Genomic DNA, 18663 nt, shown 5'->3' with positions numbered 1-18663 from the left:
TTTGAATCCTGGGAATCTCTGATGACAACAAGAAGCTATGGGAAATATATCCTTCCTTTTGGAGCATCTTTGAAAAAATTTGAAGTTACATCTTGGATGGTCTTAAGTTAAATCTGGTGTCTGTTCACAGCTATTATCATGTACAGCGCTAGTCAGAGCACTCTGCAGTAAATGAATAATATAAAACAATCACATTTCAAGTTCAAGTTTATGGGATAGGGGTTAAGATAAGGAGCAGAATCTTAATTGTCTGAAGACATTAGTGAGTAATGATGTACTCCAATAAGCCAACAAGGGTATAAAAATATTATTACCTCTGCGTAATGTTCATCTTTCTGTGTAACATTTAGAACTTTATAAATTGAACCATAATCTGATATAGAATGTGCATTTTTCTGTTTATTAAAGGTGAGAAGATCCCCTTTTAATTTGTGGTATGTTCAGCTGCCCAGAGTACAGTGAGAACTTTGTCTGATCCCCAAGTCACATTATACCCACCTACATATCATTGGATTATAGAATGACCTAACACAGAAAGACACTATTTGGATCATAGTGCCCATCAGTAGGATGAATCAATTAATCCCAATCCTCTGCTCAAATCACCATGGCCCTATAAATTCTCCCTTCAAATTGGTATTTGATAAACGTTTGAATGTTGCTATTGGATTCCACTGCCCTCTTCCTCTGTTACCAGAACAGCTGCAGCTTCTCCAGTCCCTCCACGTTGCTGGAGATCCTCTCCTTTGGGACCATTCTTGTAAATCTCTTCTAACACCCTCTCCAAGGATTTTGTATCCTCTTTAACATGCAGTGACCAGAATTGAACTCAATACTCTTGGTGAGGCCTAACAAACGTTTAATACGTGTTTATGACTTCATTGTTTTTGTATTCTCTTTCACGAATAATAAAACCAAGGAACTCATTTTTTAAAGCTGAATTCTCAACTTGTCCTCCCACCTTCAAGGGTCTGTGAATGACCCCTACCCCCTCCCCTCCACATACTCTGTTTCTGCATCTCGTTTTAATGACAAAGGCTCATCTGGACTCAAAACATCAGCTCTTTTCTCTCCTCATAGATGGGGCCAGACCTGCTGAGATTTTCCAGCATTTTCTCTTTTGGTTTCAGATTCCAGCATCTACAGTAATTAGCTTTTGTCCCTGCATCCAGTCTGCCCAGCCCTGTCAGAACACCCACCTGCCCCCCCCCCCCCCCCCCCCCCACAACACCCACCCACAGAAGACAAACAATCCTGACAAAGTTTGCTATTTGCGCTTCTCACATGCTGAGCATCCCTGTCCCCTGGTTGAGTCAGTCTCAGCGAAAGTGTTATTAAGGTCCTTCAGGGAGAGTTAAATGACCACTGAATGACCTCAATTGTCAGTGAGATGGACACACTGTCCACAAGCCTTTGCAACTTGAACTTAATGCGAACAGAGGAAGGCACCAGTGTAAAAAAGTAAAATTTATTTATTAGTCACAAATAGGCTTACATTAACACTGTAATGAAGTTACTGTGAAAATCTCGTCATCGCCCCACTCTGGCACCTGATCAGGTACACTGAGGGAGAATTTAGAACAGCTGGTACACCTAACCAGCACGTCTTTCTGACTGTGGGAGGAAATGGGAGCATCCAGAGGAAACCCATGCAGACATGGGGAGAATGTGCAAACTCCACACAGACAGTGACCCAAGTTGAGAATCGACTCCGGGTCCCTGGCGCTGTGAAGCAGCAGTGCTAACCATTGTGCCACCCTGTCAATTTAATGCCCTCCAGTGGGGTGGGGGGTTTGGTGTTGGGAGTATTTAATTGGGTAGGAAGGTGGCAGGCAGGTACACCTGTGCCTCCCCACCTCTGCCCACTATTCCTGCTCCTCGGCATTTTAAATTCAACTTCTGGTCCAGTGCTTTCAGGTGACAGCTGCTCTCCTTCACTCCTGGACCTCAGAGACTTTCACCAGCTTCTGTTGCTCAGAACAGCTCCATATCAGACGTGTTGGATATTACAATTCACAGCTTCATGTTGGCCACTCTGCAGTCAACATCCCAGTCAGGCAAATGACATCAGTCCCACAGCATTGCCCTGAGTGTAGGACCCAGCAATCACGGCAATTTATTAGCGTTTATTAACAGGAGGTTTGAGCTTAAGAGCCGTGGGCTTATGCTGCAACTGTGCAGGACCTTGGCGAGACCACATTTGGAATATTGTGTGCAGTTCTGGTCACTTTACTATAAGAAGGATGTGGAAGCATTGGAGAGAGTGCAGAGGAGATTTACCAGGATGCTGCCTGGTTTGGAGGGTAGGTCTTATGAGGAAAGGTTGAGGGAGTTGGCGCTTTTCTCTTTAGAGGGGAGGAAGCTGAGAGGTGACTTAATAAAGGTTTATAAGATGATGAGGGGGATAGATAGAGTGGACGTTCAGAGACTATTTCCTCAGGTGGATGTAGCTGTTACTAGGGGGCATAACTATAAGGTTCATGGTGGGAGATATAGGAGGGATGTCTGAGTTAGATTCTTTACTCAGAGAGTGGTTGGGGTATGGAATGCACTTCCTGCTGTGATAGTGGAGTCGGACACTTTAGGGACTTTCAAGCGGTTATTGGATAGGCACATGGAGCACTCCAGGCTGATAGGGAGCGGGATAGCTTGATCTCGGGTTCAGGCATAGCTTAGCACAACATTGAGGACCGAAGGGCCTGTACTGTGCTGTACTGTTCTACGTTGTATGTTCTATGAAATTCTGCCCCGTCCCCTGCCATCTCCCACCCCTGCCCCCCCTCATTACACCCCCCACCCCACCTCCCACCATCTCCCATCCACTATTTCCTCTGATGCAGCATGAGCAAAAGCCATATGAGTCACTGGTATTTACTAAATGTTACCTAAATGTGTCATCTGATGTGATTTAGTTTTTGAACAGTGCCTTGGCATTCTCTAGATTCAGCCAGACCCACTTCCCCTTGTTCTGACTTGGGGGGTGGGGGGGGTTCTGACAATGTGACAGATTGGAGGATGAATCATGACATTGGCTGTCAGGAGGAGGGACGAAACAAGCTAGGACTGTTCTCCTTGGAGCAGAGAAGCTTGAGACACATTCAAAATTATGAAGAGTCTTTGGTAGGCTAAAGAATGAGAAACATTTTCAACTCGTGGGAGGCCTCGGATCAGAGATAAATGGCAAAAAAAAAAGCAGAATTGAGACAATTCTCTGCATCAATTTATTGTGACCTGGGATGCATCGCCTGGCGGAAGCAGGCTGAATAGTAACTATCAAAAAGTAACCATATATATATTCAAAATGGAACAATTTGCCTGGCTTTGGGGAATGAGCAGGGAGCTGGAACTAATTGGAAAGTTCTTTCAAAGAGCTAGCAGAAGCATAATAGGCTGAATGGCCTCCTCATTGGCCATGAGAATTTTAAAGAAATCTTTCATGATCTTGGATATCCCCAAGTTCTTTACATCTAATTCAATATTGTGTGAAGTGTAGTCACTTCTATTGTATAGGAAACAGTGGCCAATTTACACACTGAAGGTCCAACAGACAGCACTGAGATAATAGACGGAGGCCAATCTAGATAATAGATGGTGGCTGAGGGATGTCACAGTTTTATTGAATAATCAAAAGCAGAGGGACAATAGTCCAAGGTAGACGCACCATGGCAACATCTCAACCAATCAGAGTCAACTTACTAAGCAATCAGCACTCCTTTTCTCAGACAGTCTCTTCAGGCCCTTAAAGGAGCAACAGGGAGACTGACACAGGATCAACGGCTCCAGGGAGTGGGAATCCTGGGGTGGGAGTTCTGCCCCTCAGAGCTGCCAGCCAATCAAAGCTGTGCTTACTCAGCTGTGCCACTGGGGAGAGACAAACAAAGAACAAGACAGAGAGAGAGAGAGAACAAGATAGGCAGAGAGAGAGAGACAGAGAGAGAGAGAAAATTATACAGACAGACAGACAGGGAGAGACAGAGAGAGAAGCATAGACAGAGAGTGAGAGAATAAGACAGAGAGGGAGGTAGAGACAGACAGAGAGAGAGAAAATGAATCAGAAATAGAGGCACAGACAGAGAGAGAGACAGAGAGAGACAGAGAGGAAGAGAAAATGATACAGAGTAGCAGACAAAGAGTAAGGGAGAGGCAGAGAAAGAAGCATAGACAGAAAGCGAAAACAAGACAAACAGAGAGGGAGGCAGAGACAGAGAGAGAGAGAACGAGACAGAGAGAAAGAGACTGAGGCAAACTGAGACACAGTCACCAATGGTGGAACAAAGATAAACAGGGATGGGAGTGTCACCAGAATTAGTGGATGAGATAATTCTCGGAAAGTTGCAGGATTGGAGGACATTACAGAGCTATGGAGGGGTGTTTTACCAAATTGAGAGCCAACGTGGGTCAGTAAACACATGGGTGTTGTGTGAATGGGATTTAGTATGAGTTAGGATGGCGACAGCAAAATTTTGGATGAACTCCAGTTGGACAGTAACGGCAAACTATTTAACCATGGTGGGAGATCACAGCTGAGCTCAGTCCTTTCCCCACCAAACATGTGTGATCTCCAGGAATGATCACTGGACAGGGAATCAGGGGCAGAAAGCCTGCCTGGATTTCAGCTCCTGGTACTGAGGCTTTGGAGCCAATTTGAACCAGGTAAAGGGAGTGGATTTTGAATGAGTTAAAATTGGCCCTGGAGGTCAATTCAAAAAGAAAACATAGATGCTCATAGAAATATAAGACCATAAAATGTAGGAGCAAAATTAGACCAATTGGCCCATTGATTCTGTTCCACCATTCGATCGTGGCTGCTAGGTTTCTCAATCCTATTTTCCTGCCTTTTCCCCATAACTTTTGATCCCCTTACCAATCAAGAACCTATCTATCTCTGTCTTAAATGTGTTCAATGACCAGGCCCCCGCAGCCTTCTTTGGCAATGAATTGCACAGATTCACCACCCCCGGCTGAAGAACTTCCTCCTCGTCTTGGATCTGAAGGGTCATCCCTTTACTTTGAGGCTGTGCCCTCGGATCCTAGTCTCTCCTACTAATGGAAACACCTTCCCACATCCACTCTATCCAGGCCTTTCAGTATTCTATAAGTTTCAATGAGATCCCCCCTCATCCTTCTAAACTCCATTGAGTACGGATCAAGAGTCCTACGTCTTTAAATCTTAGGAAGTTTATTAAAAAAATAGAAAAATAATTGGACTGACCTATTGAGGAAATTGTGACCGCATTCACCCATTGCCAAGCCTTGTGCCCCCTAGTGGCATTATATGAGAAGGAAAATATGAACTGTATTTTTAAATCAAAAAGGATAAACTCCAAGTAAATATAACTGAACGAACCTTTGCAAAAAATGGTTGCTTTGTAATTACTGAGATTTCCCCTGTTGTACGTACTGTAGAGGGAACTGAGATCTAACTTCGGTCAATGAGGAAGCACCCAGTGGGAAAGGGTTCAAAACCACAGACCTAAGTGGAATGTTCAGAATGTGGAAAGAGAATTGGATTCCTCCAGCACTGCCCCTGGTCTCTTCCAAGGATAGTAATATTTAAACAAAACAAGTCTGTAAAAACAAACTGCAGCTCCAAATATAGTTTTGTTTGCCAGAATAAATGCTGGTCACTAAATTCAATCAAGTCGCACTGAACGTTAAACCACTCAAGTAATCATTTCCTTCGGAATGCTCCCCATTACTTTAATCTGTGTTTTCCAAAAACAAAAAGAGGCCTGAAGACTAAATTATTGCCGGTTTTCTTTTGTTCTGGCAATTATTCTGTTGTTTCTGAACGCACTGTGTGCGCTAGAACGAATACAATTGTTTTCTTTCATCCTGTAGAATACAACAACCTCCTAATCTGCTCATGTGTCTGTCGATGAATAAACATAAGCAAATCCACCCTTCCTGTAATCATCTTCTCTCTAGCTTTTCAAGGCTATAAGATCATAATGCAGATAAACAAATTAAATACATAAACCCAAACTCCCTTACAACCAAGCAGGTGAAGGCAATGAATGGGTGAGTTATGTAGACCAGAAAGGTACCAGGTGAGTTAGCTGACCTAAGCTGATAAGGGAATTGGGGCTTGTAGTTGACCTTCTGGTCTATGTTCAGGCAAAAGTAAAATCAGTCCGAGCTCCTACTTCCAATCATTGGCAGCACAGTGGCACGGTGGTTAGCACCGCCGCCTCACAGTGCCAGTGACCCGGGTTTGATTCCAGCCTTGGGTGACTCTGTGTGGAGTTTGCACATGTCTGCATGGGTTTCCTCCCAGTGCTCTAGTTTCCTCCCACAGGCCAAAGATGTGTAGGTTAGGAGGATTGACTATAGTGGACCGGCTATAACAAATTGCCCCTTAGTGTCCAAAGATATAGGGATTAGTGGGGTAAATGCATGGGTTTACAGGGAAAAGGGTCTTGGTACAATGCTCTGTCAGAGAGTCGGTGAAGACCCGATAGGCCAAATGGCCTGCCTGTGCTCTGTAGGAATTCTATGATTGTCCTGTAGTTTATTCTGAAGCCGAGAATTGAACCCTGTGCTGCCCCCACATTTGTACAATGTGGGAATTAGATTTCAGTGAAGTTGAGACCATGACAGAGATTACTGGGTCCATGGGGCCCCTAAATGCTAGGGGGATTCCTGATTAGCTGAAAGCCTTGTTTGGCATTGGGAACGTTTCCCAAAAAGCACAGGGTACCACACAAATGCATGTGGTCCTAAAACCTCCCTGTTAGGGAGAAAAAAATCTTCAGCTCATGAACCAATGCAGACTGCTGTTAAATATGACAAAAAGACTTTCATTTACCAAGTGCTTCACCGTCACTGAAGTACTTTTGCAATATAGGAAACCCTACAGCCAATTCTGTGCACAGCAAGATCCCACAAACAGCAATGTTATAATGACCAGACCACGTGTATTTTTTTTAGTGTTGGCTGAGGGATGAGTATTGGCCAGAACACCAGAGATAACTCTCCGGCTCTCCTTCAAAATAGTGCCATGGGATATTTTATATCAAGCCTGAGAGGCAAGAGGGGCCACAATCTTACATCTCGTTCCAAAGGCAGCACCTTGACAATGCTGTGGAGATGCCGGCGTTGGACTGGGGTAAACACAGTAAGAAATCTCACAACACCAGGTTGAAGTCCAACAGGTTTATCTAGCTGCAAACGCCACTAGCTCCAGTGCTGAATTTAAAGATTTTGCGCTCAAGCCCAGGAGTGGCGCATGAGCTTGGAAAGGCAGCAATGGTGAGAGTGAGTGCTGGCAACTGAGGCTGACACTTACTTACACTTATTAACAAATATACATATCAGCAGAGACTTTCAGAGCTACTTAAGTGTAAAACAACATATGTCCAATGACATACATTTAAATAGGTAATCCTGAATTATTCCATAAATGTTTAAGTATTTTTTACATGACACTTTCTTTTATTTTGTAAATAAAAGCAGAAATTGCTGGGAAAACTCAGTAGGTCTGGCAGCATCTATAGAACTCTAAAGAAGAGTCGCACAGACGCGAAACATTGGGTGAGATTTTCTGGCTATTTTCGCCTCAAATCCCCTCCAGAGGTCACCGGACCTTTGCATGGTCCGTGTCTCCCCCCCCCCCCCCCCCCGCTATGATTCCCATGGTGGACAGGAGGTGAAAATTCCACACATTAACTCTGTTTCACTATCCAGCAGTTTCTGTTTCAGATTTCCGGCATCCTCAATATTTTGCTCTTATTTGTATTTGTTTTTCCCTTCGCTGTCTATTTATAAACCATAAGAATCTAAGTATAAGAGAATCTTAAACCGGTTAAAGAAACATTCAGTGCAGTTCAAACATTGGGGCAAAACATTATAGAAACACAGATTCAAAACATCCTACATCAAAGCAGGAAGCCATTCGGCCCACCTATGCTATCTCTCTGACAGAGCTATGCTCTGAACCTCATGCCTTTAAAATGGTCCTTTTGCAAATATTTACCAACTTCCCTTTTGAAAACTATTACGGATTCACATCACAGCTTTCTTTGACCCAAAATGTCATTGACTTTGGAAGCTGAAGTTCTTAAAAAAAATATCCTTCTTCTAGTGGGTTCTTTCTGCTAAACAAAAATGTTTCAAGTAATTCTTTTCAGGTAGGATGTGTTGGCGGTGGCTCGGTGTGAAAGCACTTTGGGAATCAGGAATTGAAAGAATGCTGCAGACATCTGGCTTCTGTGGAATGTTATTCAGGAGGCTGAGCCGCCCTCTCCCCGGCTATTTAAGGAGACTCCGTTCTCCCCCGGCTTTAGCACAGTCTGGAGGAGTTCAGCTGAGAGTTTGTGCTGGAGAAAGCCGAACCTTTCGGTTATCTGGAGTAAAACCAAGCCTTGGCGAATATGTCTGAAGTCGAGAAGACTGCGCTCCGCTGTCTGACGCTGGCCCTCGTCCTTTCTTGGGTAGGTTCACTTTTCACACCGAGCAGCTGATCGACCATGGGGGGAAGCACCGTATTCATTAGGACGTTCTGTAAGGGGTTGGGGGGGGAAGTGGTGGGAAGGTGATGTTGGAGATTATCCCCATCCCTCTCCGCACAGGTCCCTTTATATCACCAAGCACGTTTGAAAGTAAATTCGACACTACATTAAATTAGGATTAAATAGATCAGATTATATCTCACTTGGTTTTGCTGGGGGGTGAGGGGAGGGTGATTTACAGATTGTCACAATAAAATAAACTGCTATCCTGCATGAGTTGTGCAATTTAACCTGTGGGTTTTAAAAAAAACACATCTTTTCACTCATTGTATAAGCAAATCCTTTGAAATGGATGTTTTGCAACATTAACACAAATGTGTTTTGTGTAGCTGGGGATCTCATTCAGTGCTTTGAGGCCAATTCTGTTTCATGTGCCCTCGCTTGGAATTCTGTATTGTAAATTCCTGTCTGTTTTAATTAAAAAAGCTTTGCATGTTGTTGTTTAACTTGCCCAGTTTGCACCGTCCTATTTTTAACTGGTTTTGTTTTTGTTTTATTCAGGCTGCAGTTGGGGCTCAGGAGTGTGTGTTCCCCTGTCGCTGTCCCCCGGGACCCCCAGGCTGTCCTGTTGGGGTCAGCTTGCTCACTGATGGCTGTGGTTGCTGTAAGGTCTGCGCCAGGCAACTGGGTGATGTGTGCGATGTGAAACAGCCCTGTGACCAACACAAGGGGCTATACTGCAATCTGTCCACTCACTCCAACCAACAAACTGGCATCTGCTTGGGTAAGCCACTCCTGAACCCGAAGGAATAGTTTGTTTTATTATATATAATCATAGAATTCCCACAGTGCAGAAGGAGGCCATTCAGCCCATTGAATCGGCACAGAATATCTTGCCCAGGCCCTCTCCTGGTATTCCCACACATTTTACCATGGCTAATCTTCCTAACCTACACAACTTGTGACTCTAAGGGGCAATTTAGCATGGCCAATCCACCTGACATACAGATATTTTGGACTGTGGGAGGAAACCGGAGCACCCAGAGGAAACCCACGCAGACACAAGGAGAATGTGCAAACTCTGCACAGTCATTCAAGGCCAGAATTGAACCCGGGTCCCTGGTGCTGTGAAGCAGCAGTGCTAACCACTGTGCCACCCAACCCAATATCCAGCTGCTTCTTGCACCTTGGTGAGGCAGACTTGAAAGATTTGAAATGGTGATCCCCCTCGCAACAGAATCTATCCAAAACTTGTAATCTTTGGTGTTCTTTAGGGATATAGTGGAGGCGGGACTGGTACAAAGACTCTTGGAGAGTCAATGCAGACTCAATGGGCTGAATGGCCTCCTTCTGTACAGCAGAGATTCTATTCTATCATTCCGATGTGGTAGGATTGAATGTAATAAAATAAAGCCAACAACATTCAAATCCAGCAGCATCACAGGGGAGAGAAACAATTAATATTTCAGTTTGGTTACCTTTCTCATCACATGTATTGTATTTTAGAGTTTGTCTTTCTAATTCCTGGCTTTGCTGCCCCCTAGCTCGGGAGGGCGCCACCTGTGACTTGGGAGGAGTGATCTACAGGAGCGGGGAGATATTCCAACCCAGCTGCAAGTATCAGTGCACTTGTATGGATGGAGCAATTGGCTGCGTCCCGTTCTGTCGCGATGACGTGCGGCTGCCGAGCCCAGACTGTCCTGCACCCAGACGAGTGAAAATCCCAGGAAAATGCTGTGAGGAGTGGGTTTGTGACAAGCCTAAAGATCACTCTGTCTTCAATGCTGCCATGGCTGGTAAGGGTTAATCCTTTGTTTATCATTAATCAACTGAGTGCCTTCACTTGACTACCTTTTGTCTTGGAAATATAACTCCTAATAACAACCATGAGGCCACTGGTCTATACTGAACACTCAGCACAAATGGGAAAAGACTGGAAATGTTGACTAGCAACCATTCGCTAAAGTGTTGTTTACTGATATTGCAATAGTAAACATACAAAATAGGAGCAAGAGGAGGCCATTCAGCCCTTCGAGCCTGCTCTGCCATCATTATGATCATGGCCGATCATCCAACTCAATAGTCTAATCCTGCTTTTTTTTTCCACAATCTTTAATCCCATTCACCCCAATATCCAGCTGCCTCTTGAATACATTCAAAGTTTTGGCATCAACTACTTCCTGTGGTAGTAAATTCCACTGGCTCACCATTCTCAGGGTGAAGAAATGTCTCCTCACCTCCATCCTAAATGGTCTGCCCTGAATCCTCAAACCATGACCCCCTGGTCTGGATTCCCTCACCATCGGAAACATCTTCCTTGCATCTACCTGCAAAGGTCCATCTAGTCTAGTAAAGATAGTCAGGCATCCAGCTAATAAACATTGACTATTGCAAGGAAATAAGTTACCTTGTTGATCTCAAATTGAGACATTTTCCAAATGGAAAAATTTCTTTTTAAGACATTGGTTTGGCCGCAAGCTAGAGTGTTATGTGTTATTCTGGAATCCATCTTATAGGAGGGATGTGACAGCACTGGAAAGGGTGCAGAGGCAATGTTGCCTGGGCTAGGGAGTTTTAGATATGAAGGTTGGAGAGAGAAAGATTGTCTTCCTTGGGGCAGAGGAGACTGAGGGGGGACATGATTGAGATGTATAAAATTCTGAGGGAGTCAACAGGAGTAAACTTTTCCCCTTGGTGGAGAGGTCAGTGACTGGGGGAGGCGGGGAGGGGGCATAGATTTTAGGCAAGAAACAGGAGGCTTAGAGGGAATGTGGGGAGAAACTTTTTTTCACCGCAAGGGTGGCGACTATCTGGAATTCACTGACTGAAAGGATGGTGGAGGCAGAGACCCTCGGAACGATTAAGAAGTATTTAGATATGCACTTGTGATGCCATGACAGACAAGGCTAGGGGCCAAGTGCTGGAGAATGGGATTTGAATAGTTAGGTGGTTTGTCTTTGACCAGTGCAGACACGATGGCCTGTGCCATAGACTTCGATGACAATCTGTTTACATATTGATATACTATCAGGTCAGTGAATTTTCTTTAAATTTTCAGTTTACAGACAAGAAGCCATTTTTGGGCCTGATTCAAGTCAAGTTCGAGACAACTGTATAGTCCAAACCACGGACTGGAGTGCCTGCTCAAAGTCATGTGGAATGGGACTTTCCACCAGGGTAACTAATGACAACAGCAAATGTCGCTTGGAGAAGCAGAGCAGACTGTGTATGATCCGGCCCTGTGACGCTCAGCTCGAGAGAAGTATTAAGGTATTAAACTCCGCAAAAATCAAATCATTCCCGTTTCAACTGCCTGCCTTCACTTGCTTTGAAGGAGCTTTTGCCAGAGATTTAAATTATTTACAGATTTCATAGAAACCAATGATATCTCTGTATACTAGTTGAATTTCACATGAAGATTATCACCAAGTCTCCTTAGTCAGTACCTTCCAAACCCACGCTGCTAAAATCTAGAAGGACAAGGGCAACAGACACATGGGAACACCACCAACTGGAGGCACAAACAGGAGAAGATGTTTCACATAATAAGCGCTCAATGGTGATAAATTAATCTTCTCATCTGCAGCTTGGACACAGATAGAGACCTGTTTGGAGTAACAGAGATAAATATTCATTCCTCTGAACCTATTTCCTTTCCCATCCTCCAAGAAGAAAAATTAGAAAATTTGTGGACAAACCTGATTTAGCTCCTCTAGCCTATTAGCCCATTCAGTGAAATCATATTAGATTGCCATTCCACTGCCCCAATATCCCTAATAATAGGTGGGATTTTAAGCCTCGCTTAAGCAAGACCAAAAATCTCCGCCCAAGATCTTTGGACATTGTCAGCCCCACTCCAATTCTGTGGTAGGCAGGGCATAGAATTCCAGCAAATATCTTGGCTTGTTGGCCTTTGTTTATCGGCAGTGATAATGCTACAATTTTTAGTTTGTACAGAGTGAACACCACCCACTGCACAAAATATGATGTCCAGCAGAGTCTGAACCTCCTTGTAATTCAGTAGATGCATCAACTGCTGTGGCAGTGAGTCAGACTGGTTCCCTAGGCCTTGCCGAGTTAGCCATTCTCCCTCACTGTCACAGGGTGAAAACCTATGTAATGGGTATAACAATCATTACACAGCAGATCTGAAGCTTCGCTTACAAATTATTGTTTGATGTGATACCCAGAAAGCGTCTCAGAGATATCTCTAACTTTGCTCCTCGTTTCACAGAAAGGAAAGAGGTGCGTCCGTACTTCAAGGCCTTCCAAGTCGATGAAGTTTGAGTTTTCTGGTTGCACCAGCATGAGATCCTATCGGCCCAAGTTCTGCGGCGTGTGCACCGATGGGAGATGCTGCACCCCCTACTCCACTGTCACCCTGCCCATGGAGTTCAAGTGTCCAGAGGGAGATCTTATCAAGAGAAAGATGATGTTTATCAAAACTTGTTCCTGTCATCACGATTGTCCCTCTGACAATGACATTTTTCTGTCAACATATTACAGGAGAATGATTGGTGACTATGCTACATAAAAGCAGTGACCTCTCATTATTGACTAGCTGTGAGGGCCCTGTATAAACATCTCCTAGATTCCAGTGGTATCTGCAGTGATTAGAATATTTTTTCTCAGTTTACAAGGAAAGATAAATATATACCAGCTCTTATATCCATAATACCTTGTTACAATCATTACCCTTGTTTGAATATCAAGTGTTTGAAAACAGTTTGCTAAATGTGAACTTTGAAGTTTCACCCAAAGTGTGAAAAATCTTCCCAATCTTGGTTGTTTTTGAATTCTTCCCTCCTGTAGTCCTGAATTGTGTAGTGTTGTATTTCTGGAATATAAATTGTAGTCTAACATTGAAGCTATACTTGAGAAATTATCCGACAGCATCTGAATTTGAATTGTAAGACGAAAGGGAAAATATCCATTTGTTCATGTAAATTTCCTGAGCTAAACTACTCTGGAGTTAGTATTTGTGTGCTAATGCCGCACAGTGTCTCGGTGGCACAAGTCTCAAAGAAATGCACAAACAGTTCATTGTGAAACCAGGGGACCAGTTTTACAAATTTATGGACGAGCTTCCTCATTATCTAATGGAAGGTCATGGAGAGGTTTCCCCAGGATTGTCTAGTCTGTTTGCCTCCCCATGCCACTTACTGGCACACATTCGTAAAATCAAATCACTGACATTAGTTTGTGATCATCAGCAGACAGTTTTCACTGTGTAGAATGCTGCATTAGTGAACCAGTTGCGGACACTGCTAAAAATGTTTAATTGAATCTGTTTCAGTTTTAATCCTTTTGAATTATAACCAGCTTAGACATCTGATCAATCCTGCCTCGTGTGAATTCCAAAATGTCAGTGTGTGGCAAAAAAAATTGTTGTGATTGCCATGTCAGAATGATATGATTAGTGTAAATACTGTAAATATAAATGTACAGTTTTGTACTATAATTTATGTTATCACACTGTTGTAGCTCTTTTTATAGAAGCTGTTTCTGTAAGGTTGGGAAAGAAGTAAATATTTGTTGCACTTTAGAATAATAAAAAATTCTATTTTTTATATAAATGACTTGTCTTCGAATTGGACCATTCCCTTCTTATCCATTCATAAAAAATTATAGTCAGAGGTATCAATATATTACCAATGACAGCACTTTGCCATATATTACATTTTCTACCAAACATTGAGTGTAAGTGTAAAACGGTGACATAAATAAGAACATTCATTAACTGGTTAATGAAAAATAGAGTGATTGCCAACTGTCACAGCCAAATTAGGCAGCTGTGACCAGAATCCCCTCAGCATTGATTCTAAGGTCTCAACTTTGTCATAACATCAACTAGGAACCTCAGCAGCAAAGCTGGAAATAGAAGGTTTCAAGATATTCAGCTAGAAGTTTGAGGGCAGACTACAATTGACACTCACCCAGCTCTTTGACAAGCAGTTTTATGGTTCACACTCAATCCAGATCATTGAAGAAGCAGGATCACAATTGAGGTTTCCACCTAATTCTTAAAGGAGCAGTGTCACGGGTTTGCTCCGCATCCTTTAAAGAAACATCAGGGATGGAGTTTAATATTAAAGGGGCAGTGTCACATTTGACATGTGATCCTGATCTTTAAAGGGGCAGTGTCATAATTTTAACTCCATTCAGTGGCTTGAAGAAGACTTGAAAATTGACACTCATTCCAGATGCTTAAAAGAATGGTCTTGCATTTGGTCTTGTTGGCAGCAGGATGTTTCACAGCCAATACATAGTCCGATGGTAATACACGGAAATATGACAATCAATCTACACATGGTAAGGCCTCACAATGAGATACGCTACCGGGTAATGGGGCAGAAACTGGTATGTGTCGCATCCTTAATTTTGGCAGGGAGGGAGGGAAGGAGAGAGAAAACAGGGAACCACAGACCTGTTAGTCTTAAATCAGCATTGGAGAAAATGCTGGAAACTGTTGTAAAGGATATGATAAATGGACACTTAGATGATTGGGTAGAATCAACATGGATTTATGAATGAGAAATCATGTTTGTTGAACCAGTTTTGCAATGGGATGGATGCACTTTCTACGACGACGAAGTAGAAAGGGTCGAGAGCTTCAGGTTTTTAGGTCTCCAAATCACCAAGAAATTGTCCTGGTTCCCGCTCTCCCCCATACTGACACTACAGTTAAGAAAGCCCACCAATATTTCTACTTTCTCAGAAGACAAAGGAAATTTGGCCTGTCAGCTACGACTCTCACCAATTTTAACAGGTGCATCGTAGAAAGCATTCTTTCTGGTTGTATCACAGCTTGGTATGGGCTCCTGCTCTGCCCAAGATCACAAGGAACTACAAAAAGTCATGAATGTACTCAATCCACCATGCAAATCCATCTCCCATCCATTGATTCTGTCTACACTTCCTGCTGCCTCAGCAAAGCAGCCAGCATAATTAAGGACCCCACGCACCCTGGACATTCTTTCTTCCACCTTCTTCCTTCAGGAAAAAGAGTACCAACCAACTCAAAAACAGCTTCTTCCCTGCTGTGTCTGACTTTTGAATGGACCTACCTTGCATTAAGTTGATCTTTCTGTACATCAGCTATGACTGTAACACTACATTCTGCACTCTCTCATTGCCTTCTCCATGAATGGTATGCTTTGTATAGCACACAACGAACAACACTTTTCACTATATGCTAATACATGTGACAATAATAAATCAAATCAAATCCAATCAAAAATCAAAGATCTCGCTGGCAAGAATCTCATTTTCTAATTCACACAAGATTTTGCATCCATGTCACTGTTTGCACTGATGGTGAATACAGGCACAAAATCGTCCCATTGGCTCTGATTTTACTGGCACAGCTGCCCCGAAATCGGTGCGGTAAAATCAGAGTCATTGTATCTCACTTCACTGAGGAAGCTACAAGAATTCTCCCAGAGTTAGAGATCCAAAGGACAACATGAAGAATAAGGAAGCAAAGGAAATTACTATTAGTAAGAAGATTGTATTGGAGAAATTAATGGGAGTGAAGGTCATTGGATGCCTGGGACCTGGTGTTTTCCATCCCAGAGCATTGAAAGCAGTTGCTATGGTGAAAGTGAATGCATTGGTGATCACCTTTCAAAACTCAAAAGATTCAGGAATGGTTCCTGATGATTGGAAGACGGCAAATTCAACTAAATTGATTGTAGCCATAAGGTGGCTGGTGAAGGAGCGGTGCTCCGAAAGCTCGTGATTCCAAATAAACCTGTTGGACTTTAACCTGTGTTATGAGATTTCTAAATTACTGGAACAGATTATTTGGTTATCATCTTGTTGCCAGGGAAACTTGCTGTGAACAAATTGGCTGTCACATTAAATAGTGATTGGATTTCTGAAATACTTGATTGGCTGTACGTTGCTTGAGGAATGATATGTGGAGTAAGGGTTTGGTGGGATTGTCGTCAGTGCAGGTTAGACTAAATAGCCTCCTTCTGCACTGTAGTGATTCTACAAAAGGGAAAAAAAGGGGGGAAAAAAGGGGGAACAGCCAAAAATAGATTTTAGACAATGCTGATATTGCCTTTTGTACCAGAACAATATTATTCCATCTTCAACTGTGTTCAAATGCACCAGCACTGACTCAGGCATGAAACTCATTAAATCCTGTTTGCATCCAACAGTTTGGGTCAGAACCTGCCTTTAACTGGCTTGTTGCTCTAGTGTTGGAATGCTGGCAAAGTGGCAAACTGTTTCATAATGGAAAGCGAGGAGCTGTGCCTGGTTTCCATTGTACCATTGATTTAAAACGCGAGCTTGGATCTGGGTTCTGTCTGGGTGAATTGGGGCAACAGGAAGAGATTGACGGAGGAGGTCAAACTGAATGGAAAGAACCTGAATTGAGGTGATTCCTTTCGGTCCGCGGCGACATAATGAATGTTTGTCAATTGAAAATGGACAACTCTTGCGGCCTTAATACAAGACACATTAATCCCTGCGATGAAACTCACTCCCAGAAGAGGGCGGCAGAGACAGTGACCTGGATAACTGGGGCAGTGTGAGTGGAGCTTGGCAGAGAAAACCAGCAGCCCATAGAGTGTTTACTGGGAAGGTTAAATGATGACGTGGCTACAGACTGGGCAAACATTTTTATGACCCTTTGAACAGGCTGTAAATCTTTCACAATGTTTTACACTTTTTTTCCAAAAGCTGTTTGTGTTTAATAAATTGGCCAGTCAACTCTATCCCAGTGATCGACACAATAAATCTGAAGACGGGAGACAGTCAGTGATGGATCCATGCCTCAATAACTCCCCCCCACCGCTCTCCCCCATTCTGATGGCTGACCGGGCGAAGGTGGGCGTAAGGAAGGTTGCTGCATTTGCCATTCGAGGGCACCTCCTCCGCCCACCCCTTGGATAGCACACCCGACTCAGAGATGGAGGGCTGAGCAAGTCATTAGACTTAAGAGCATTGGCACAGGAAGGTCATTCTGCCCATCGAGTCTGCTCCACCATTCGATACTATCACGTCTGATCTGACTGTGCCTTTTACTCTAATTTCCCACCTCCCTTCTCCCCCCAGTAATCCTTATCTTCTCAATTCCCTTATTGATCAGAGGCAAATTTGGGCAAGTTTTCACTCAGCGGGGTGGGTGAGAGATATCATTCCCAGGTCCCTCATTGGGCACATCCCTACCTCCTAACTGGGCTGAAGACAGGCTCTCATCCAACTGAGTCCACAAAGCTGGAGGACCATCTTGAAAGGGGCAAGAGGCTGCAGTGGAAGATAATCATCTTTTAATTGCCTTCCATATCTTACTGATCCCTGATGGCTATTTTCTATATCAGGGTAGGTAATGCTGTGCCCCACCCCCGGCCGATCCCACCTCCATAAAAACGACTGGGACTGGGACGGAGCTGGTGAGCTGGCACACCAGTGCGGGGCTATTTTTAATATCCACCTTTCTCCATTCCCAATCCTAGTGGGTTCAGAGAATCATAAAATCCCAATAGTGCTGGAAGAGGCCATTTGGCCTAGTCCACCATTTCTTTTATCTGACCCCAGGCCCTATCCCCATAATCCCATGTATTTACCAGGGCCAATCCTTCAAACCTGCACGTTTTTGGACTGTGGGAGGGAATTGGAGCACCCGGAGGAAATCCACGTGGCCACAAGGAGAAGGTGCAAATTCCACCCTAGGCCAGAATTGAACCCGGGTACCTGGCGCAGTGAGGCATGGTGCTAACCACTGTGCCACCGTGCTGCCCTACATTCAGACTGTTGGCTGTTACTGACCCCGAAGGCTAGGTTGGTTCCAGCTCTCTCTGGTACAGACTGTTCCTGGCTTTGTGCTGATCACAAATTGTTCCAAGTCCTTACAGTCATTTCCAGGAGTTATTTTCTGCAGGTGAAATTGATCAGACGGTGAAGAGGTGGAGAGCAGTCTAGCCCTGATGCCCACTCCCATCCCCTAATAGTGAAATACTGTGCTTGGGACACTTACAAAGCAATACTAACTGAACTTGCTGGCCTTAGGTGAGTCTTCAGCCTCCTGTGTAAATTAACATTGAGAGAGTTGCTCTTCACATTCTTTTTATTTTCCTCTTCTGATATAGCCTGGTAAATATTTCAATATTACCGTCAGTTTTTCTGTGATGTGCTAACAACATTCAACTAATTTCAGTTTCACAAACTTGCTTCAGAAGATAGAAAAAAATTCTCTTTA

General features: G+C 43.7%; 1 protein-coding gene across 1 annotated transcript; it reads left to right on the top strand.

The window, feature by feature from the left end:
- The first annotated feature begins 8272 nt into the window (after positions 1-8272).
- On the top strand, positions 8273-14026 carry LOC145357837 (CCN family member 2-like). The gene is made up of 5 exons (XM_080211372.1): positions 8273-8432; positions 9012-9234; positions 9995-10246; positions 11509-11720; positions 12685-14026. The coding sequence occupies exons 1-5, from the start codon at positions 8373-8375 to the stop codon at positions 12982-12984; spliced, it is 1047 nt and encodes a 348-aa protein (XP_080067498.1). The 5' UTR covers positions 8273-8372; the 3' UTR covers positions 12985-14026.
- Positions 14027-18663: the final 4637 nt, after the last annotated feature.

Source organism: Carcharhinus amblyrhynchos, chromosome 24, assembly GCF_965287045.1.
Source record: "Carcharhinus amblyrhynchos chromosome 24, sCarAmb.v2.hapA, whole genome shotgun sequence".
NCBI lineage: Eukaryota > Metazoa > Chordata > Chondrichthyes > Carcharhiniformes > Carcharhinidae > Carcharhinus > Carcharhinus amblyrhynchos.
Note: the sequence above shows the minus strand (reverse complement) of the source record. Positions and strands in the feature narration are given on the sequence as shown.